General features: G+C 40.3%; 1 protein-coding gene across 3 annotated transcripts in view; it reads left to right on the top strand.

Annotated features, from left to right (window-relative positions):
* Window positions 1-25,367, top strand: part of LOC124595649 (actin-related protein 2-B) — a 66,444-nt gene that overhangs the window by 18,541 nt on the left and 22,536 nt on the right. For all 3 annotated transcript variants that reach the window (XM_047134489.1, XM_047134488.1, XM_047134487.1), the window contains 3 exons: window positions 19,111-19,320; window positions 19,427-19,576; window positions 24,516-24,609. In XM_047134489.1, the coding sequence (XP_046990445.1) occupies window positions 19,111-19,320; window positions 19,427-19,576; window positions 24,516-24,609 (454 nt within the window). The remainder of the gene's footprint in view (window positions 1-19,110; window positions 19,321-19,426; window positions 19,577-24,515; window positions 24,610-25,367) is intronic.

Raw genomic sequence — 25,367 nt, 5'->3', positions numbered from 1 at the left:
ACCTTTGGGGTTTGATGAAGACTACAAATTAATCCACAATGATCCACATCACTGTACTAGAGAACTGGCAAATGTGATGAACTCTGATCATTCCACCATCATGCAACATTTGCATATACATTGGGTGTATGGGTACCGAATGCTCTAAGCCAAAATCACAGAAACCAGCAGGTTGCCCTATGTGTATCTCTGTTTGCTTGTCATCAATTACTCCTGGACAACACTGACCATTTATAGCCTGTATCATTGCTGCTGATGAGAAATGGTGTCTTTATGGTAACATAAGGAAAACAAAGAAACGATTGAGCCCAGACAAAGCAGCCACTTTCTGTACAAAGACCTGTGTGCATCCACAAGAAATGCATCTGGTATGCTGTGAATTGCTTTTCCCAACTGTAACATAACTGCTAACATTTATTGTCAACAACTGACACATGTTGCAGACACAGTCCAATAACATTGACTAGGAAGACTGTGTGAAGTGATGCTACTCCATGAACCCAGATTCTTCTAGACTGAGAAAAAACGTATTCAAGAGTTGGATTGGGAAGTCATTCCGCACTCACATTTCACTTGATCTTGCGCACTCAGTTTTTCAGATTTTTTGCTCTCTATCAAACAACCTTCAAGGAACTTCCTTTCCAGATGAAAATGCACTCCAAATGCGACTTGACGAGTTCTTTGCCTCAAAACCACGTGATTTCAACAGCTGCTGAAAAGAATAGTTACCCCAGCATTGGTAGACTGTTTTAAAATATGAAGAAAAATGTTATTTATCATAAAGCTTCTGTTCTGTGTGTGTGCCGTAGTTATTAAACCTAGGGGAAAACACTAAGGGGCATATGCAACAATCCAGTAGATTTTCTAAAATGTATGAACTGTGCTGCAGGCGTGCAATCATTGTGTGCCAACTTTTGTTAATTTTCATGCATGTATGATTTACGGCAAACAAAATTAACCATTCCATGCAACACACTGTACACATGCAGAATCAACTGTATTGCAAACGTGTAAAGCCGCCTGTTTTGTAGAATATGAGTGTATGTACCTTTTAGGCCACTTCATAGATGTGCAAATGTTCTGTGTAGCAGATAGATCAACAAGTTAGAGTCAAGTGGTTTGTGCTTGGTTCACAACACCGTACTAATCACATGCACGTGCACATAGTCTGCAATTACATTTCATGCTTTGTGTCCTCAGTGTCTGAATAAAACCATCTCTTTATCAATTGGCATGGCTTGAAAACTGAGAAGATTTTATTCAGTTCACACTTTGTTTTCAGCTGATAATAGGTAATTGATGTCAGGAAACTTAAGTTACACTGTGTGCTTCATCTACATCTACATCCATACTCCGCAAGCCACCTAACGGTGTGTGACGGATGGTACCTTGAATACCTCTATCGGTTCTCCCTTCTATTCAAGTCTCATATTGTTCGTGGAAAGAAGGATTGTTGGTATGCGTCTGTCTGGGCTCTAATCTCTCTGATTTTATCCTCATGGTCTCTTCGCGAGATATACGTAGGAGGGAGGAATATACTGCTTGACTCCTCGGTGAAGGTATGTTCTCGAAACTTCAACAAAAGCCTGTACTGAGCTACTGAGCATCTCTCGTGCAGAGTCTTCCACTGGAGTTTATCTGTCATTTCCGTAATGCGTTCGCGATTACTAAATGATCCTGTAACGAAGCGCACTGCTCTCTGTTGGATCTTCTCCATCTCTTCTATCAACCCTATCTGGTACAGATCCCACACTGCTGAGCAGTATTCAAGCAGTGGGCGAACAAGCGTACTGTAACCTACTTCCTTTGTTTTCGGATTGCATTTCTTTAGGATTCTTCCAATGAATCTCAGTCTGGCATCTGCTTTACCGACGATCAACTTTATATGATCATTCCATTTTAAATCACTCCTAATGCCTACTCCCAGATAATTTATGGAATTAACTGCTTCCAGTTGGTGACCTGCTATACTGTAGCTAAATGGTATGGGATCTTTCTTTCTATGCATTCGCAGCACATTACACTTGTCTACACTGAGATTCAATTGCCATTCCCTGCACCGTGCGTCAATTCGCTGCAGATCCTCCTGCATTTCAGTACAATTTTCCATTGTTACAACCTCTCAATATACCACAGCATCATCCACAAAAAGCCTCAGTGAACTTCAGATGTCATCCACAAGGTCATTTATGTATATTGTGAATAGCAACGGTCCTACGACACTCCCCTGTGGCACACCTGAAATCGCTCGTACTTCGGAAGACTTCTCTCCATTGAGAATGACATGCTGCATTCTGTTATCTAGGAACTCTTCAATCCAATCACACAATTGGTCTGATAGTCCATATGCTCTTACTTTGTTCATTAAACGACTGTGGGGAACTGCATCGAACGCCTTGCGGAAGTCAAGAAACACGGCATCTACCTGGGAATCCATGCCTATGGCCCTCTTGAGTCTCGTGGACGAATAGCGCGAGCTGGGTTTCACACAATCATCTTTTTCGAAACCCATGCTGATTCCTACAGAGTAGATTTCTAGTCTCCAAAAAAGTCATTATACTCGACCATAATATGTGTTCCAAAATTCTACAACTGATCGACGTTAGAGATATAGGTCTATAGTTCTGCACATCTGTTCGACGTCCCTTCTTGAAAATGGTGATGATCTGTGCCCTTTTCCAATTCTTTGGAACACTACGCTCTTCTAGAGACCTACGGTACACCGCTGCAAGAAGGGGGGCAAGTTCCTTCGCGTACTCTGTGTAAAATCGAACTGGTATCCCATCAGGTCTAGCGGCCTTCCCTCTTTTGAGCGATTTTAATTGTTTCTCTATCCCTCTGTCATCTATTTCGATAGCTACCATTTTGTCATCTGTGCGACAATCTAGAGAAGGAACTACAGTGCAGTCTTCCTCTGTGAAACAGCTTTGGAAAAAGACATTTAGTATTTCGGCCTTTAGTCTGTCATCCTCTGTTTCAATACCATTTTGGTCACAGAGTGTCAGGACATTTTGTTTTGATCCACCTACCACTTTGACACAAGACCAAAATTTCTTAGGATTTTCTGCCAAGTCAGTACATAGAACTTTACTTTCGAATTCATTGTATGCCTCTCACATAGCCCTCCTCACACTACATTTCGCTTCGCGTAATTTTTGTTTGTCTGCAATGCTTTGGCTATGTTTATGTTTATGTTTGCTGTGAAGTTCCCTTTGCTTCTGCAGCAGTTTTCTAACTCGGTTGTTGTACCACGGTGGCTCTTTTCCATCTCTTACGATCTTGCTTGGCACATACTCATCTAACACGTTGTACGATGGTTTTGAACTTTGTCCACTGGTCCTCAACACTATCTGTACTTGAGTCAAAACTTTTGTGTTAAGCCATCAGGTACTCTGAATTCAGCTTTTTGTCGCTTTTGCTAAACAGAAAAATTTTCCTACCTTTTTTAATATTTCTATTTGCAGCTGAAATCATCGATGCAGTAACCGCTTTATGATCGCTGATTTCCTGTTCCGCATTAACTGTTTCAAATAGTTCGGGTCTGTTTGTCACCAGAAGGTCTAATATGTTATTGCCACGGGTCGGTTCTCTGTCTAACTGCTCAAGGTAGTTTTCAGAAAAAGCACTTTAAAAAACTTCACTGGATTCTTTGTCCCTGCCACCCGTTATGAACGTTTGAGTCTCCCAGTCTATATCCGGCAAATTAAAATCACCACCCAGAACTATAACATGGTGGGGAAATCTACTCGAAATATTTTCCGAATTATCCTTCAGGTGCTCAGCTACAACAGCTGCTGAGCCAGGGGGCCTATAGAGACATCCAATTACCATGTCTGAGCCTGCTTTAACCATGACCTTCACCCAAATTATTTCACATTTCGGATCTCCGTAAATTTCCTTCGATACTATTGCACTTCTTATCGCTATAAACACGCCTCGCCCTTCACTGTCCAGCCTGTCTCTGCGGTATACATTCCAATACGAGTTTAGAATTTCAATGTGGCAGCATATAGCTCTAGAGTTGTTACCACAAAACTGCATGGATTGTGTTACAAATTGCTGCCTGTGCTGTCTCCCTGATATTTTCATATGAAGTATTCACTTCCAGGTGAAGAGCCTGCTCAAATGGGGTAGCATTAAATCAGGTGCTTATTTTGATGAGCCTGACTTGTTTGTCAGTTGCAAACACTTCATCCATTAGAATTTCATTACTGTTTACATCTGGTTTCAGCCAACTTTCTGTTCCTAGTACTATTTGTGGATTGTGACCGTTTATTAATGAGAGCAGTTCTGGGACCTTTCTATAGACGCTCCTGCAGTTTACTATTAGCACATTAATATTGTTTTTCTCTGTTGCATTTTGCCTACTCCTATCTTGCCACGTCTCAGGAGGCGTCTTGTCGGGCTTAGGGAGGGAATTCTTTAACCTAAAAAACCCACATGTGCACTCCACACTTACTCCACTACCCTTGCAGCCGCTTCCTGCATGTAGTTCACGCCTAACCTATTCAGGGGGACCCTACATTTCGCCACCCGATAGCGGAGGTCGAGAAATTTGCACCCCAGATCTCCGCAGAATCGTCTGAGCCTCTGGTTTAAGCCTTCTGTCAGTTTCCATCACCAGAGCAGAAAAATTGACTACATTACCTTGTGATGACTTGGCTGATGGTATTATACATTAGGCAGTATTGATTTTATGCATGTGAAAGTTTTGGCTTTGTCTTTAAAGTTTTTAAGATCCTATACAAAATATTTCATTTCAGACAGGTTAGTTGAAGGTAAATTGAACCACTCCATTTTTTTGGACATTGAATGCCAGAGAAAGTGATGAACTTCATGCTTGTTTGCATGTCTCCAAGGGAATAATTTAGTATGTCCTATGGAAGGGTACCAGGAAACAGTAGTTCAGAAGATGGAACACTTACTTATTATGCTGTCACAGGTACAACTTGGTCGCCACACAGTGTTACTAGATATTAACGAACTAGGGGAACAAATCTACTCAAAACCAGTTTTTTCATAATTTTTCATGGATGAATTGTGAAAATAAATTGTTCAGGAGATAAACTTGTGTAGCAGAGAGTAAATCATTGAAAGTCGGTGAATTTTACAATTTGTGAAAAGCAGGAGCTCCACGGAATCTACACTGTCAGTCCTCTTGCAGTTTTGGATAATATGGAAGACCTTACAAGTGGTCTTAGTAAAGGAAACAAGCATTAAAAGAAAATTTATTCTGTTCTCCATCTCAGCATAATAAAGCAATCTGATACTCAGAGCCTGGCGTATAAGAAACTTTACGAACTGCAGTAAATACGAGATGTGATTGGAAAGTTTTAAGAATGGGCTTGTAATTGTAAAATGGTGGTACTTACATCCTACTGTGATGCATCTCCTCCAAAATAGTCCCCTTGTGACTGAACACGCTGATTCCATAGGAAACAGGTTGAAGTCCACAGGGGCCAAATCAGGGAAATATGGCTGTTGTCAAAGCACAGGAATTTTGAATTTGGTCAAAAATTCAACGATGGAGAAGACATGATGAGCCAGAGCATTGTCACGATGTAGCACCCAACTCCTGACTTTCCACAATGCAGGCTTTTCTTCCGCACCATTTTGCACAAACGCTCAAGGACACATTTGTAGTATTCCTTGTTAATTGTCTGTCCTTTGGGGTAAATTCATGATGCACAATACTGGTAAAATTACAAAAAAAAAAAAAAAAAAAAGAAAATCACCAACATTGTCTTCACCTTCGACCAACTTTGCAGTGCTTTTTTCGGTCGTGGTGAACCTGGAGTTTTCCACTCCAAAGACTGCACTTTGGTTTCAGGATCATATCCATATATCCACGATTCGTCATCTGTAATTACCCTATTTAACAAATCTGGGTCATCAGTAGGCCGATTAATCAGTTCTTGGCACGCTTCACGTTGGTATTGTCTACTTGACAACACTTCTGGAATGAATTTTGCGGGCACTCGATGCATGTTCCGATCTTCAGTTAAAATTGACTGAACTGCATAGAAACTTAATTAAAGTTCATCAGCCATCTCCCTAATTGTAAGTCTACGATCAGAGCCCACTAAGTCGTGAATTTTCACAACATTTTAATTCGTTTTTGAGGTGGGAGTACAGCCGGACCGTGGTTCATCTTCAAATCATTTGCGGCCATTTTTAAATCTGTTCAACCAGACAAAACCAATTTCACTGGCTCATACAGTTATCTCCAAAAGCTGTTTTTAATAGTTCGTAAATCTCAGAAGCTGATTTCCTGGTTTTAAAACAAAATTTCACACAAACTCATTGCTCTGTTTTTACATCCATTTTCACGCAGACAGAATATGGCAACAAACCCTAACAGACCTGCACTGAACCAGCTGCCACAATGAACTGAATAAAGGAAATGCCATTTCCTGTCAGAGGACATTCGAGGACAAGGCAATGACTCACTCCCCACCCTCCGTGTACATGCCCACCAAACCAGTAAGCAGTAGCAAATCCATTCTTAAAACTTTCCAATCAAACCTTGCACATCATTATTACCAAACAAATAAACCAGTTTATCATTACACATCCCAGTTGCAGGTTGCCTGCCTAAGGCTTACAAAAATTTGTTTTTCAGTATTTCATGTAATTATTGACAGCATTTAAAAATTTAAAATACTGCCATGATCTACACATTAAGATGCATAATCTTACGTTAAAGCTTAAGCAAGTATTACAGTTAGAAACAGTGTATATGTTTCAGCTCCCTATGCACAAATTACCTGACTATATGCATTCGGTATTTCAGAATGAGAACACTAAACATCTTCCAACAACTATTTCATGTAATTTCTAACCTTTCCTAAAAGTTCTCTTGCTTTCATGCTTAACGCCAAATATCTAAGACTCATTTGTGAAGTTATTAGTCTTAGCTTTCTTATACGTGGAAGTTCAGTTCTGTAAAGAAATAAGGTTTGTTAGTGAATACCTGAATGACAGGTCTTCAACACTTCTTGTGGATGAAGTGAAGTGTTTGCAACTGACAAACAAGTCAGGCTCATCAAAATAAGCACCTGATTTAATGCTACCCTATTTGAGCAGGCTCTTCACCTGGAAGTGAATACTTCATACAAAAATATCAGGGAGACAGCACAGGCAGCAATTTGTAACGCAATTCATGCAGTTTTATGGTGACAACTCTAGAGCTATATGCTGCCACATTGAAATTCTAAACTCATATTGGAATGTATACCGCAGAGACAGGCTGGACAGTGAAGGGGGAGGCGTGTTCATAGCGATAAAAAGTACAATACTATCGAAGGAAATCGACGGAGATCTGAAATGTGAAACAATTTGGGTGAGGGTCACAGTTAAAGCAGGCTCAAACATAGTAATTGGATGTCTCCATAGGCCCCCTGGCTCAGCAGCTGTTGTGGCAGAGCACCTGAAGGAAAATTTGGAAAATATTTCGAGTAGATTTCCCGACCATGTTATAGTTCTGGGTGGAGGTTTTAATTTGCCGGATATAGACTGGGAGACTCAAATGTTTATAACGGGTGGCAAGGACAAAGAATCCAGTGAAATCTTTTTAAGTGCATTATCTGAAAAATACCTTGAGCAGTTAAACAGAGAACCGACTCATGTCGATAACATATGAGACCTTCTGGTGACAAACAGACCCAAACTATTTGAAACAGTTAACGCAGAACATGGACTTAGTGATCATAAAGTGGTTACTGCATTGATGATTTCAGCCATAAATAGAAATATTAAAAACGGCAGGAAGATTTTTCTGTTCAGCAAAAGCGACAAAAAGCAGATTTCAGAGTACTTGACGGCTCAACACAGAAGTTTTGTCTCAAGTACAGATAGTGTTGAGGATCAGTGGGCAAGAACAACCGAGTTAGAAAACTGCTGCAGAAGCAAAGGGAACTTCACAGCAAACATAAACATAAACATAGCCAAACCCCTGCAGACAAACAAAAATTACACCAAGCGAAATGTAATGTGAGGAGGGCTATGCAAGAGGCTTTCAATGAATTCGAAAGTGAAGTTCTATGTACTGACTTGGCAGAAAATCCTAAGAAATTTTGGTCTTATGTCAAAGCGGTAGGTGGATCAAAACAAAATGTCCTGATACTCTGTGACCAAAATGGTACTGAAACAGAGGATGACAGACTAAAGGCCGAAATACTAAATGTCTTTTTCCAAAGCTGTTTCACAGAGGAAGACTGCTCTGTAGTTCCTTCTCTAGATTGTCGCACAGATGACAAAATGGTAGATATCGAAATAGACGACAGAGGATAGAGAAACAATTAAAATCGCTCAAAAGAGGAAAGGCCGCTGGACCTGATAGGATACCAGTTCGATTTTACACAGAGTACACGAAGGAACCTGCCTCCCTTCTTTCAGCGGTGTACCGTAGGTCTCTAGACGAGCGTAGTGTTCCAAAGAATTGGAAAAGAGCACAGGTCATCCCCGTTTTTAAGAAGGGATGTCGAAAAGAACGGCAGAACTATAGACCTATATCTCTAACGTCGATCAGTTGTAGAATTTTGGAACACGTATTATGTTCGAGTATAATGACTGTTCTGAAGACTAGTAATCTACTCTGTAGGAATTAGCATTGGTTTTGAAAAAGAGGATCGTGTGAAACCCAGCTCGCACTACTCGTCCACGAGACTCAGAGGGCCATAGACACGGATTCCCAGGTAGATGCCGTGTTTCTTGACTTCCGCAAGGCGTTCGATACAGTTCCCCACAGTCGTTTAATGAACAAAGTAAGAGCATATGGACTATCAGACCAATTGTGTGATTGGATTGAAGAGTTCCTAGATAACAGAATGCAGCATGTCATTCTCAATGGAGAGAAGTCTTCCGAAGTAAGAGTGATTTCAGATGTGTCGCAGGGGAGTGTCGTAGGACCGTTGCTATTCACATTATAAATAAATGACCTTATGGATAACATCGGAAATTCACTGAGACTTTTTGTGGATGATGCTGTGGTATATCGAGAGGTTGTAACAATGGAAAATTGTACTGAAATGCAGGAGGATTTGCAACGAATTGACGCATGGTGCAGGGAATGGCAATTGAATCTCAATGTAGACAAGTGTAATGTGCTGCAAATACATAGAAAGAAAGATCCTTTATCATTTAGTTATAATATAGCAGGACAGTAACTGGAAGCAGCTAATTCCATAAATTATCTGGGAGTAGGCATTAGGAGTGATTTAAAATGGAATGATCACATAAAGTTGATTGTCGGTCAAGCAGATGCCAGACTGAGATTCATTGGAAGAGTCCTAAGGAAATGCAATCCGAAAACAAAGGAAGTAGGTTACAGTACACTTGTTCGCCCACTGCTTGAATACTGCTCACCAGTGTGGGATCTGTACCAGATAGGGTTGATAGAGGAGATAGAGAAGATCCAACGGAGAACAGTGCGCTTCGTTACAGGATCATTTGGTAATCGTGAAAGCGTTACGTAGATGATAGATAAACTCCAGTGGAAGACTTTACAGGAGAGACGGTCAGTAGCTAGGTACGGGCTTTTGTTGAAGTTTCGGGAACATACTTTCAGCGAGGAGTCGAGCAGTATATTACTCCCTCCTACGTATATCACGCGAAGAGACCATGAAGATAAAATCAGAGAGATTAGAGCCCACACAGAGGCATACCGACAATCTTTCTTTGCACGAACAATACGAGACTGGAATAGAAGGGAGAACCGATAGAGGTACTCAAGGTACCCTCCGCCACACACCGTCAGGTGGCTTGCGGAGTATGGATGTAGATGTAGTGGTGAAACAGCACATTCTTCTTTGCCAAATGGGGCCACATTTTCTTCAATTTGTCATCAAAACTAGTTATATCTGTGTATTATTCTCCTGTGGTTGTTTTATCTTTATTTAAAAATGATGTATGAGGTACTGCACTTACTGAAACATAGTTTTCATAACTTTTCCGGCCTTTTGAACAGTCTTATCTTTAAATCAAACAATGGAGAATCCAGGACGGAATGAAATAATACTAGAGAAGGAAATTTGCTACTCGCCTTATAGCGGAGATGCCGAGTTGCGATAGGCACAAGAAAAAGATGCACACAATCATAGCTTTCGGCCATTAAGGCCTTCATCAACAATAGACTCACATACACATGTTGGTTGTCATACCTACATAGAATGCAGCACGGGGCTGCAGCTCAGCTTGTAAGTCACGTGAATGGTTTCATAGGGAGCCCTGCCTTTGTGGGATAGGTGATATTAGTGACCGGACTGGAGTAGGTGGTGATAGGAGGATGTGTGGGACTGGTCTTGCATCTAGGTATATTACAGGGGTATGAGCCATGATGTAGGGGATTGAGAGCAGGGGTTGTGTAAGGATGGACGAGTATATTGTGTAGTTTTGGTGGATGGTGGAATACTACTGTAGGAGGTGTGGGAAGGATAGTGGGCAGGACATTTCTCATTTCTCCAGTATGGTCACTAAATCCCCTGTCCCATCAAAGGCAGGGCTACCTGTGAAACCAGTCATGATTTACAAGCTGAGCCGCAAACACTGTGCTGCATTCTGTGTAGGCATGACAACCAACAAGCTGTCTGTCCGCATGAATGGCCACTGAAAAACTGTGGCCAAGAAACAAGTGGACCACCCTGTTGCTGAACATGCTGCCAATCATGATATCCCTCACTTCAATGACTGTTTCACAGCCTGTGCCATATGGATCCTCCCCACCAACACGTTTTTTTGAATTTCGCAATTGGGAACTTCTCCTGCAATACATCCTGTGTTTCCGTAACCCTACTGGCCTCAACCTTCATTAGTCACTGTCTTCACCCATCCAGCCCCCTCCCTGTTCTCATTCCAGCACTACACAGCCGTCATTTCACTGCCACACCCAGTCTTTTTATTTCTCTCCTTTCTGCTACTCCCCCCCCCCCCTTCCCCCCCCCCCCCCCAACCTTCTCTGCTGCCTTTCATCTAAACTGCAGCACTTCAGTGTCTGCTACCCCCACCATACTATCCCCACCCCCTCCCTGCCCCAGCCTCCTCCTTACCCCCACCCAGTTGCCATTCCCATCATGCACTGGTGCTGCTGCTCGCAGTGTGGTTTCAGTTGCCTGAGACTGCAGACATGGGTACGAGTTGTGTTTGCGTGAGTGTATGTGTATGTGTATCTATTGTTGACAAAGGCCTTAACGCCCAGAAGCTATAATTGTGTGTAATTGTGTGAATCTTTTTGTGGAGCCTATCACAACTCAGCTTCTTTAAATCAGATTCACTGAACGCGTTGTTTCTCCTTGATTCGTTTCTGGAGTAGTGTGATGAAACCAGCTCTCATAGCCAGTGACAGTTCATTCCAAAAAGTCCTCTAGGCCATGCTCAGATAAGCCCAAACACAGCTGTGAAGCTGAAAATCTCGTACACTGTTTGCCCACTGTCAGTATACAATAATCACTGGGTGTGCCTTTTTTTTTTTTTTTCAGTTTAAATTCTTCATTTTTACACTTATCATTGGTGCAGTATCCCTAGGTACGCAAAACTGAATATGTTGACACTTTTTTTTTTATTATTATTATTTTTTTTTTTTTTTTTTTTTTAAATTGAGGGCGAGACCATTCGCAATAAACCAGGTGATGATAGTTTTAAGAACATTGTTAACCTATTCTTCTGTTGCTGTTTATATACTTGGATTGATTAGAATTGGAGTGTCATCTGCAAAAAGAACTAATTCTACGTCTTGTATATGGATGGAAGATCATTTACATATATGAATGGACCGCGGATTGAAATAATCAGAATAGTGTCCCTGGAGCACATTGTCCGTAATACTAGGTACAACTTTCTGCACTATTTTGGTTAGATATAACATTATCCATTGGTTGGGTAAACCATCAAACCCATAAAACTACAGGAGAATATAGTGATTCACACAATCAGCTTTGACATGATGACTTGCTTGCTGCAAGCCCATCCTGGCCAAGCTCTTAATCTGGTCTATCCACATAATGGTGGGTGTTCTCTAGGTCTTCGGTCATTGACTTTTCTTTCCATCATTGTTCTCCTCATTACCTCGTCTTCTGACAATGTGACATTCAAATGTTTGTTTCCAGTTCATGCTCATCTGTTACAGTTATCAGAGTTTCATCTGCACACTTGAAATAGGTAATTCTTCTGCCACCTTCAATGGTGTCATCATACCAGTCTTCAAGAACATCCCTCATAATGTGCTCACTGTGTGCATTGAACAATGGTGGAGAGAGAAGGAACCATAACCCCCTGCTGGCATTAGTAGGAAAGGTGCCTGAGAAGGTGTTCTTGATTACTACTGTCATTGTGTTCGAAAAGTACAGTTGCTGGATCAGGTATACCAGGTTTCTCTGTGTACCCATCTTGAGGGCACAGTCCATAGCTTTGACCATTTCACCTTGTTGAAAACTTACTTGTAATCCACGAAGCACATAAACATCTTGATGTTATGTTTCCTTGCCTTCTGTAAGGTCTACCGGATATTTAGGATCAGCTCACTGATCCTCATGCCTGGAATAAACCCAGTTTGCTCATCTGTTATTTGTGGAAGAAAGTTGTTCAGCCCCTCTTTCAGTATAGTGAGTATTATTTTACTGGCATTGGAGGTAAAGGCTATCATTTGATAGTTTGCACACTCAAGTGGGAACATTACTTGACCAGTGGTATGAAAATAGGGCACCACCAGTCTGGCCATTTTCCAGACATCCAAATTTTTTTTACGTAGACTGTGCAAGATGTCCACACCAAAGTAACCATGTTTTTTTAGGATATCAGCACTAGTTTCACACTAGCCTGGTGACCCCTGCTTCTGCAACATTTTCAGTACATATTTCACTCCTTTTCTAAGGATCACTGGTTCAGTATCTGTTCTGTTCCCTTAATATTGGATGAGAGTCCTCAGTGAACAACTTGAAGCAACATTCACTCCATACTTTGTCATTGCCTTCTGTGTCTGTGATGACATTCCCTTGGTCGTCATTAACAATCTGTTTGCTGGATGAAAACTCATGTGCCAAGTATTTCACCATGTCATATAGTTCTGAGCTGTGGTTGTAACACAGGTGGCTTTAGCTCTGTGCAAATTTTCTTAATACGGTCATTCTTGTATTTCCTGCAAGTGTGTTTAATTTCATTATTCAGTTTTTTCATTAGTCATTCTCATTGTTCTGGATATGTGACTGACAGTCAGATGTTTTGTCACCTTTCAATCAAAGCCAAAGTTTCGTTAGAGATCCAGTGTTGTCGCTTCACTGTGGTGCTCATCTTTGGGATATTGCTTACTGCGCCTGTGACCCATTTTCCTATCCTCATCCATGTTACATCACAATTTATCTGTAGGCCAGGTGGTTCAATACTTGGAATTATTACTTGGAAAATAATTGGGTCAGGTGCTGTTAGCCGTTTTGTCATTAATTTAGCCACATAGATACCGCAGAAAATACCAACTGGCACTGTTTTGTGATTTAATGCTTGTAAAATTTGGTGAGTGAATGTGTAAATGACATTATCAGTAGCGCAACTATTCTGAAATTCAAACTGTGATTTGCTGGGGATATTAGTGTTGCTCAGATGAGTTGTTGTTGTGGTCGTCAGTTCAGAGACTGGTTTGATGTAACTCTCCATGCTGCTATATCCTGTGCAAGTCTCTTCATCTCCGAATAACTACTGCAACCTACATCCTTCTGTATCTGCTTAGTGTATTCCTCTCTTGGTCTAACTCTACAATTTTTGCCCCCTCCCCTCCCCCCCCCCCCAACCCACACACACACACACACACACACACACACACACACACACACACACACACACACACACACACACACTTCCATCCAGTACTGAATTGGTGTCCCTTGATGCCTCAGAATGTGTCCTACCAACCAACCCCTTCTTCTGTCAAGTTGTGCCACAAATTCCTCTTCTCCCCAATTCTATTCAGTATACCCTCATTAGTTACATCATCCACCCATCTAATCTTCAGCATTCTTTTGTAACACCACATTTCAAAAGCTTCTATTCTCTTCTTGTCTAAACTGTTTATTGTCCATGTCTCACTTCTATACATGGCTACTCTCCATAGAAATACTCTCTGAAAAGACTTCCCGACTCTTACATCTATACTCAATGTTAACAAATTTGCCCTCTTCAGAAACGCTTTCTTTGCCATAGCCAGTCTACATTTTATATCCTCCCTACTCTGACCATCATCAGTTATTTTGCTCCCCAAATAACAAAACTCATTTACTACTTTTCAGTGTCTCATTTCCTAAAGTAATTCCCTCAGCATCACCCGACTTCATTCGACTACATTCCATTACCCTTGTTCTACTTTTGTTGATGTTCATCTTATACCGTCCTTTCAAGACACTGTCCATTCCATTCAACTGCTCTTCGAGATCCTTTGCTGTCTCTGACAGAATTGCAATATCATCGGCAAACCTAAAAGTTTTTATTTCTTCTCCATGGATTTTAATTCGTTCTCCAAATTTTCCTTTTGTTTCCCTTACTGCTTCCTCTATATAGATTGAATAACATCTGGGGTGGGCTACAACCCTGTCTCACTCCCTTCTCAACCACTACTTCCCTTTCATGCACCTCAGCTCTTATGATTGCCATTTGGTTTCTGTACAAATTGTAAATAGCCTTCCACTTCCTGTATTTTACCCCTGCCACCTTCAGAATTTGAAAAAAGTATTCCAGTCAGCATTGTCAAAAGCTTTGTCAAAGCCAACAAATGCTAAAAATGTAGGTTTGCCTTTCCTTAATTCATCTTCTAAGATAAGCCGTAGGGTCATTATGGCCTCGTGTGTTCCAACATTTCTACAGAATCCAAACTGATTTTCCCCCTAGGTGAGCTTCTACAAGTTTTTCCATTTGTCTGTAAACAATTCATGTTTGTATTTTGCAGCTGTGACTTATTAAACTGATAGTTCGGTAATTTTCACATCTGTCAACACCTGCTTGCTTTGGGATTGGAATTATTATATTCTTCTTGAAGTCTGAAGGTATTTCGCTTGTCTCTTACATCTTGCTCACCAGATGGAAGAGTTTTGTCATGGCTGGCTCTCCCAAGCTATCAGTAGTTCCAATGAAATGTTGTCTTCTCTCAGGGCCTTGTTTAGACTTATGTTTTTCAGTGCTCTGTCAAATTCGTCATGCAGTGTCATATCTCCCATTTAACCTTCATCTATGTCCTCTTCTATTTCCATTGTCCTCTAGCCATCCCTGCTTGGTGTAATCTTACCCTCCCACACATCACCATTAAATTTCTCTTAGTCTCTTCATTATTTTCAAAAGCTTCAAGAGGCATAAGAGACACAAGCAAAAAGACTTTTTACTTATCTTCATTTTCTGTTCTTGTTGTTGGCTGCAGTTCTTGCGTCTAGGGGTGCATTCTTGCAGCTGAAATTTGGACCTACTGGGTCCCAGATGACTAAATAACTTTGAAGTACTATCTGTTGCAATGATTTTCTTTTATTTTACCCCATTCTTCTATATCATACTGACTTCACAATCTCCATTTTCATACAACCATCAATTAGATTGTTGTAGACAAAATTAAAAAAAAAAAAAAAAGTGCTTTTCCATCAGATGCATGCCCTCTACTACTTACATTGTGCGGTACTCACAATATTCCAAAGAGTTTATGAAGGGAAAGAGTTAGCATACTTTCTTGACAAAAGGAGAACCATCACAAAGTTATATCATTATTTTATAAATGAATCCAGAAATAAATTCAATAATTAGCATTAGATTGTGCAGTTGATAATACGAATTTGAAGTACGCCAGGTATCTCGTAATTTCATAAATTTCTACTAGAAGAATAATTTTAGCTGTATCGATTATAACTACTTAATGTCTTTTTATGCATTTTAGCCTGAAATATAAACATCATATACAAAACCAAATTAAATTCTTTCAGGGAAACAGCCGAGAATGTTTTGAGACGTTGGTCTTCCTTTTCACGTGCTTCATTTCCTGCATTTTTATATTTTCTTCTTTCATCAATTGAATTTAATATTTGTTCTGTTACCCATGGATTTCTGCTATCTCTCATCTTTTGATCTACTTGATCCTCCCACCACTATTCATCTCTCAAAGCTACCCATTCTTCTTCTACTGTACCTCTTTCCCCTGTTCTTGTCAATTGTTCCCTAATGTTCTCTCTGAAACTCTGTACAGCCTCAGGTTCTTTCTGTTTATCCAGGTTCCACCTCCTTAAATTCCTACCTTTTTGCAGTTTCTTCAGTTTTAATCTACAGTTCGTAACCAATAAATTGTGGTCAGAGTTCACATCTGCCCCTGGAAATGTCTTAAAATTTAAAACATGGTTTCTAAATCTGTCTTACCATTATATAACCAATCTGAAACCTTCCTGTGTCTCCAGGCGTCCTCCACATATACAACCTTTGTTCATGGTTCTTAAAGAAGTGTTACCTATGATAAGTTATGCTCTGTGCAAATACATGTATTCATTTATGAATCAGGCAGCTTCCTTGTACATTCCTACCACCAGTCTATATTCACCTACTACTTTTCCTTCTCTTCCTTATCCTGCTATCGAATTCCAGTCCTAATGACTATTAAGTTTTTGTCTCCCTTAACTATCTGAATAATTTCTTTTATGACATCGTACATTTCTTCAATGTCTTCTTCATCTGCGGAGCTAGTAGACACACAAACTTGTATTATTGTGGCAAGCTGGGGCTTCATGTCTATCTTAGCTACAATAATGGGTTCGCTATACTGTTCATAGTAGCTTATCCGTAATCCTGTTTTTCTTTTCTCTTACTTGAATTTGTGTTTGATTGAAGTGCGCTTTCAAGCACTGTTTTTCACAAATGCAGTCCAAAAACATTATAATATTCTAATAAGAATTGTGGAAGGGTTTTTTTTTCATTTTTTTTTGTGCTAACAAATAGCTACATAATTCAAAATAATGAAATCAAAAGACAGATCACACAATAAAGTGTTACAAATTTGTATATGATGGTGATGCATACCAATAAAACACTTGTTATAATATGTGTAGTAGTTATCAGAGTGTTTGTTGACAAGCTTATGTCCAGTGGCATTCAGAGCTTCATTACTTTACTAACATTAAGAGAAAATAATAATAATCCCTTCACAAAAGACATTACAGCACAATTGTTGTAAACAATGTCACACATAACCAAGCATATTCAGCTCGCTCACTCTGTTACTATTTCTTGTTGCACTGGCTGTTAAGTTCTCCCTCCTGCATTTACATATAAATCAAACGCTTTGGGAAACTTCAGTTTAATGTATTTATTATTACTCTTTGAGGCATTTTGAATTACGTTTCTTTATCAAAATAATTTGATAGATCCTCATTTAAGTCATTGCAGTTACACTCCCTTCATTTCTCTTTTTATTTGTAAAATTCTACCATGATCTAAATGTATAACAATTTCAAATGTAAATAACCTGAAACAAATATAATCTCTCTCATCTACCGTATTTACTCGAATCTAAGCCGCACTTTTTTTCCGGTTTTTGTAATCCAAAAAACCGCCTGCGGCTTAGAATCGAGTGCAAAGTAAGCGGAAGTTCTGAAAAACGTTAGTAGCTGCCGCCACAACTAACTTCTGCCATCAAATATATGTAGCGCTACACAGGCATGCTTTGCAGGCACAAAGATAAACACTGGCGCCAAAACCTTTGTGTCAGTAAATAAATTTAAAAAAAGGTGGAAGACGTGCTTTTTTTCTTGGCCCCGAGCTTCGACCACTGCATTTTTATACATTAGCCAACGAAGTAAATACAAATTCCGTTTTGTTGATCTTCGAATGTAGCAGCATTTCAATGTACTATGAAAATCCGACTGGCAAGACTGTTTGGGATGTTTGTCAATATGGCCAACTCTACGTTCTGAATTTTTTCCTACCTGTGAGAAGAGGTGGTTGCTAATAGGAACTTTTATGAATTGTGAATCACATGCAGTATTCTCTTCACCATAAGAATAATACGAATATAAACATTTTGCCATGTATTCTTTCGTGTTTGCTGCTATCTCATTTAAATCCTGTCTGCCTAATAAACTACGAAACTAGAGCAAGACAATGACAAACGCGGAAGAATATACATATCATGTTTATATTCGTATTATTTTTATGCTTAATAGTGATACAGTCAGAAATGAAGCACAGAAATTGACTAGATTTTTAAATCTAAGATGACTCTAATTTCTGTGCAGAATGTAATGTACAGAAGAGGCGTATGCAAAGGTTTTCAAACGGAGAAAAATTTTCATTAAACACTTGTTCAGAACATCTTCTATCATATGCAGTCTATTATTTGGTTCTTGTTGACCATTATCAAAGAAAGCAGCAGTGTAAGTAACAACAAATACCAGTCTCTTGCCAGTGTCTCACTAATGAGACGTTTTTTCTCTCTCTCTCTCTCTCTCTCTCTCTCTCTCTCTCTTTTTCTAAATTTATAAGCGGCGGTAGCGTGCACAGAAGCAAGCCATTCCGCGAGCGGTGACAGGCCGTAAACACTCACTATCAGAATGCGACAAACAATGCATAACACAGTATAGTAATGCGTTTTCAGCTAAGAGTGACGTAAACACCTATAAGAAAGAGAACGGCACTTATCAGATCAAAGAAAAATAAGCAATGAATTCAAACCTGACGAAGCACTTGAAAAAGGAAGGGTACCCCTATAAATACGGACGGAGCGCCTGCTGCATAGCAATGGAAACCTGGTAAAGCTTAACTGCTAAGCTTACGACTCGAACCAAACTACTGTAGCTGTATCGTCATTCATTCGACCTAAATTCTGTCTGATATTACAATGGACCAACTTTGTTGCGATTTGGAGGTGCGGCCTAAAACTTTTCTCTCCCTTTGAATTTCGAGTCTCATTTTTTAGGTGTGGCTTAGATTCGAGTGCGGCTTAGATTCGAGTAAATACGGTAATTTAAAGGTTTGTAAGGATTATGTACATATAACTTGCATTCAGAGATTTTAGAATTTCCCATAGATTTTCTCACTTTTTATGAAAATAAGATTGCATATTGCTGAATTTAACATGAAAAAATGTTTTATGAAATATGTTTCAATTTTCAGGTAATGTTTGAGAAATATCAGTTTGCTGGAGCATACATAGCCATACAAGCTGTACTCACATTGTATGCACAAGGGCTTCTAAGTGGTGTTGTGGTGGATTCTGGTGATGGTGTAACACATATTTGTCCAGTTTATGAAGAATTTGCCCTACCACATCTTACAAGAAGATTAGACATTGCAGGAAGAGATATCACTAGATACTTGATAAAGGTAACTTCTTTCTCTAAATTTTGTTATTTAATTTTGAGACTTGCTTAAGTAATTGCTTTCTTGAGTTACTGTATGTAAAGTAAATGTCTTTTGTCTTTTTGTTCAGCTGTTGCTACTGCGTGGATATGCCTTCAACCATTCTGCCGATTTTGAGACCGTGAGGATAATGAAGGAGAAGCTGTGTTACATTGGCTACAACATTGAAACGGAACAAAAATTGGCCCTTGAAACAACAGTACTAGTTGAACCCTATACGGTAAGAAAGGCTCTTGCTTTTTCAACAAAAATATTGTTCTTTATATTGTTAAACTGGAGATATTACCTATCACTTAATGATGTGTTTATACATATGACATTTTGAAACAGGTTTTTAAAAGTACGGAGTCCCAGCTTTGGGGAGATTACCCACATTAAACGTCAAACCACAATGGTGGGTTGTCGTAATAAAATTGAGTACACCCAACCTTGTGGTCCTTAGTGGTTGCCAGAAGGTTTCATAGGAATGAGAGTATGTTTATTAAAAAAATTGGGTAAACTTTTAGTGGTTTTCAGATGTTTCTTCACATGCTACAGGTATAGGATCAAATCTACATCTGATTATCCCATTTTCAGCAAAGATCTCCTGTAACTTAGCAGTATAGATGCCTTCTTTAATAATGACAGTTATTTTACCTTCACCAGCACCCACTATAATGTAATTAATTTCCACCAGTTTTTTTGTTAATACTACATCAGTAATATTCTCACAAAAGTTATTCTCTGATTACTTATATTGTCAGGTGTCTCCATACTGTTCTGAACAGTTTTATTAAGAGCAACAGCTGTCTCATTCTCAGCAGTGGATACAGACACTCCATATATAACTGATACTGAATGTGCTAACAGCGAATCAGTGTGACATCTTTATATGAAAATTATACCGTTTCTGTAAAGAGTTATAATGTTTCTGGTATAAAGAAAATGTAATTAGAGTTTAATTTCTCCTTCAAGAGTGTGAGCAATAATTTTAGATTAACATAAGTTAATTTTTTAAAAATCTACTCACCAAGAGGTGGCAAGAGAACACAAGTATAAAAAAGTATTACAGTTTGCAAGCTTTTGGAGCTCCTTTTTCTGGCAAAAGGGTTTAAGAGGAGTAAGAAGGGCGAAGAAAAAGAATTGGTGAGTTTTAGGAAAACGGGTAGAGTACAGAAATATCACCCAGAATCCCAGGTCAGGCAAGACTTACCGAATGGGATGAGGAGGAGAGACTGATTTTTGGGGACTGCACCGAATGAGATTTGAGAACCTGAGAACGTATAGGTGAAAGATAGTGTAATACGTAAACAGAAGTTATTGCTAAACATCGTGCATGTGTTAATAAAAGCAGTAAGCTAAGTGCATTTTATGTGATGGAGGTGGGATGGGGACAGCGAAGAATATAAAAGTCAGAAAATGAAAGATGTAGAAAATTTAAAGGGCATGAAGAAAGGAATAGTACTGTGAATAAATGCTTAGACCGAAGAAATTAATGTAAATTAAGGTGAGGTGGATGAAGAGATCCAAGGACATTCCAAGAATTTCCTACATCCAGTATTGCACCACAACCCTTCCTCAAGACACTACAAAATGGCCCTAACCTGTCCTTTGCAGAACTCCAAGCTCTTCATTCCCTAAAAGTTAATAACTCCATCAGTATTTTCCCAGTGGGCAAGGGATCTACCACTGTGGTAATTAACCAATGGGAATATCTAAGTGAAGGTCTGTACCAGCTTTCTGACACCTCTGCATACAGCATCTGCTATCAAGTTCCCATCCCTGTGATTTAAACTGACCTGCAGTCCCTCCTTAAAACCTCGGTCCACAGAACTTCCTACCCCACCCAGACTACACACCTTTTACCTTCATGTTAAGGTCCAGTCCCCCTGGTCGTCCCGTAGTTGATGGCTTCAAAGCATCCACCAAATGTATGTTGCCTTAGTTGATCAATACCCACAACCGATAGTACAAAGACTTCTCTCCTACATTAAAGATGCCACCTCTTCTTAGATCATCAAAAATCTGTGCCTGTTGCACTCCCACCACACACCTTGCTTGTCACCATTGATACCACCTCCTTCTGTACCAACATGTCCCACGTACATTGTCTGTCTGTTGTTGAACATTTCCTCAGTCAGTACCCATCTGATTCCATACTTATGACATCTTTCCTGCTTACCTTAATCACCTTTGCACCTACCAACAACTGCTTCACCTTTGAGAGGCGCGCGCGCACACACACACAAACAGATCAAGGTGCAGCCATAGGATGGCTCCATCATGGATCACTTGGAGGGGGCTTTCATGAGATCCATAAGCCTTCAGCCCCTGGTTTGGTTTAGATACAATGAATACGGGATGGGAGGAGCTATCTGGGTGGTGGGGCTAAGGAGGAGCCAGGGAAGGGGAAGGATAAGAGGGCACGAGTGGGAGACCGTGAAGTGTTTCTTGTGGGAGCATACAGGGATGTGGTGGGGATGGTGGACGGCACCACCAACACAATATCTTCGTCCACCCCTATTCCTCCTCATACCCCATGCTTCAAGTCCATGTAATAGACCTAGATGCAAGACCTGCCCCATACATCCTCACACCACCAACTTCTTGTCTGGTCACAAGCATCACCTATCCCATCAAAGGCAGGGTTACCTGTGAAAGCAGTCATGTGATGTATAAGCTAAACTGTAACCACTGTGCTGCATTCTGTGTGGGCTTGACAACAAAGAAGCTGTCTGCCAAGAGACAGCTGGACCCTGCAGTTGCTGCGCACTGTTCTTCACTTCAGTGAATGCTTCATAGCTTGCACCATCGGGATCCTTCCTACCAACACTAGCTTTTCTGAACTGAGCAGGTGGAAACTCTCCCTGCAATATACCCAACTTTCCTGTAACATCCCTGTCCTCAATCTTCATTAGTCACTGTCTTTCATCCACATATCCCCTTCCCTGCTACCAATACATGACTGCACATCCTTCTATTCCGACACACCCACAATAATTTACTTCTCTACTCCCCCTGTCAGACCTACCAACTGTCACAGTCCAGATCATGAAGAAGTCATCATTGAATCTGAACCAGACCACGGTAGTGGAATCTTTGTCAGCAGGTAGGATTATAAAGTTGGGATAAGTTTTAGGTGGTTGATTGTGGTTCTTTCTGCAGATGTAAGGTTAGCTTGCATGTTACGGAATACGAGGAATGATGGTTAGGCAGTGATTGACGTTGAGAAATTCTGAAATGTTAATGGTATGGGGACAGTGAGGGTGTATCACAATTGAATGGAGGAGTGAACTGCCGGAGCCAGGGTTATGCATTGGTTTTGGGTTGAGTCCAATTGGTAGGGTTGGTGACGAAAAATTATTTCCCCTGTAGGGACCAGGAGAAGGAGAGAAGGTCTTCAACAAGCTCAGGAGTTGGGAGTAGAAGGAAAGGCCTTAGTTGATTATGAGGTGCAGCCAGAAAGTAAGTTTCCCAGTGGTGCTTCCTTTAAAGTAGACATATTTAACTGGGAAAATAGCATATGCACAAAAGATCTATGACGTGACAACCAAATGGCGACCGGACAGGTCCTGCCTGGTGCCAGTACTATGGCAGCAGTGCTCTGAAATGACATCTCTTATTCACCCTCCCACCGCCAACAAAATAAGGTCCTTAATGCACAAAACATAGTGCCCATTAAAATTCGTCAGAATGGGCAGAACATCATGAGCAAACAGATGGTGCATTGCTGGTGTAGGCTTTTTTCCATAGGTCATCAAAGTGTCCCTGACGAAGAGTGCAGTGGGCAACCGTCCCTCATCAATGGTCACCTGGTTGAGCTGATGCGGCAGTGCATCCTGGGGGACTGTTGCATCATGATTATGTAGCTCAGCATCCATTTTCTGCAGATATCATGATCCTTGTTGCATGAAATTGTCACTAAGCACTTACTGTTCAAGAAATTGTGTGCCAGGTAGAAGCCAAAAACCTTATGCCCAAGCACAAATTGAAATTTTTTGGAGCAGCACAAACATTTCTGCAACAGTATCATGATGACAGCAATGAGTTCCTCGATGGGATCATCACAGGTGATGAGATGTGGATTTCTTACTTGACCCTGGAAAGTGAGCAGCAGTCAATGCATTGGTGCCACAGTGGATCTCCAGTTAAGACGAAATTCAAACAGACTGTGACTGTTCAGTAAGTGACGTGCACAGTGTTCAGGGATAGGAAGGGCATTCTGCTCATTGACTTCATGCCCAGAGGTGAAACAGTGATGCTAACTGTTACTGTGAAACGATGCAGAAACAACGATGTGCTATTCAGAACAAGAGGTGTGGAATGCTTATTGCAAGTGTTGTGCTGCTCCATGACAATGCTCATTCCCATACAGCTGGGAGCTGTTTGATTATCCAGCATACAGTCTTACTTGTGCTCCCAGCAGTTCCTACCTTTCCTTGCACCTCAAGGAATTCCTCTCCTCCGGCCAGCATTTTGACGACAACAAAGAGCTAAAGACAACTGTCACATGCTGGTTCCATTCACAAGCGGCAGACTTCTGTGACACAAGAATACAAAAGTTGATCCCACGATAAGAAAAGTATGCCAATTCTTTTGGTGACTGTGTCGAAAAATAGCTCAAACATTGCTGTACCTGTTGCCAGTAAAGCTTTTCGTGTAACTATTTTTTTTTTTTTTTTTTTAAAAAGAAGAAGACCGGGAAATTTACTTTGTGGATCTGCTTCACATAATGTATGGAAGTCACAATTTTTCAGCAGTGATGCCTATAACACTTTTCATGAATTGGTGCGCACTTTTGCTAGAAGACAGCTGCCAGGCTCTTTGATCTGCATACATTGGTTCTGTTTCTACAGACAGTACTAAATTCTGAGTTCATTAATCTACTCAGACAGACTTGTGAATGTTACTCAACCACTGTAGAGGTAACTAGGAAGATACGCCAGATTTTTTGAAAATAATTTTCCCTGGATTTTCTATTATTCCTACTGCATCATTTTGGCCACTTTGGCCTTTTCTGAAACTGATTGCCTGATTGGTTTTTCACTGGTGTCTAAGGATGTTGATGTTTTCAGTAAAGGTAAAAAAATAAAATAAAAAATCTCCAAAAAATTGTCAGCATTGTTAAATTTCATATTCCAGGATCAGTTAATTAATATACTTATTAACTCTTGTTTCAGTTACCTGATGGCAGAGTTATTAAGGTTGGTGGTGAGAGATTTGAAGCACCCGAGGCTTTATTCCAGCCTCATCTAATCAATGTTGAAGGGCAAGGTAAGATGTTGCATAATAAATTTTTATTTTTGGTACATGCACAACATGATCAGCAACATGTTTATGGCAAACAAAGCCACCACAGTTGTTAAATGTGTTGATTGTACACGACGCAAGTATCTCTGCACAGAATGGTTTTTGTAGTTCTTAAGATAATGAGAAAGAATCTGGGGTAGGGCCATTCTTAAGTGCTGTTATGCATTTACAACGCATATAAGCACTCGTCAGTGACCACTGTTTAGTGCAAATGTGCCCAGAGTGATGATGATGATGATGATGATGATGATGATGATGATGATGACACCTAGATCATTAAAATAATAAAACCTTATCAACCTCATGATATACTGGGTGACCAAGAACAGGATGTGTTTGAAATGGCTAATATGATGCCACTTGTGTAGATAGTGGGGGAACCTGGGTCTAGAAGAGAGCGAAGATGCTGGAAACCATCGAGATGGTGAGACATGCATCGATTGGGAGCTCAGAGCGATCTACATGACACATACGCGAGTTAAGCCATGAGTTGGTGTGCACTGTTTTTGAGAAAAATTAACATTTCATCCATACAATACGGTTATTGTTCAGCAGCTGAAGGTAACAGATTATGAGCAATGAGAGAAACTCTCCCTTCAAAGTGCTGCTTGAAGACAATGGAAATGCGATAATCGTCGTGAGTGATAAGCTCATTGTCATTCGAGTGGGAAGGTTAACGAGCAAAATTTGTACTACTGGGGCTCTGGGAATCCACATATCAG

Source organism: Schistocerca americana, chromosome 2, assembly GCF_021461395.2.
Source record: "Schistocerca americana isolate TAMUIC-IGC-003095 chromosome 2, iqSchAmer2.1, whole genome shotgun sequence".
Taxonomy (NCBI): Eukaryota; Metazoa; Arthropoda; class Insecta; order Orthoptera; family Acrididae; genus Schistocerca; species Schistocerca americana.
The sequence above is the reverse complement of the archived record's forward strand: the minus strand, read 5'-3'. Positions and strand labels throughout refer to the sequence as shown.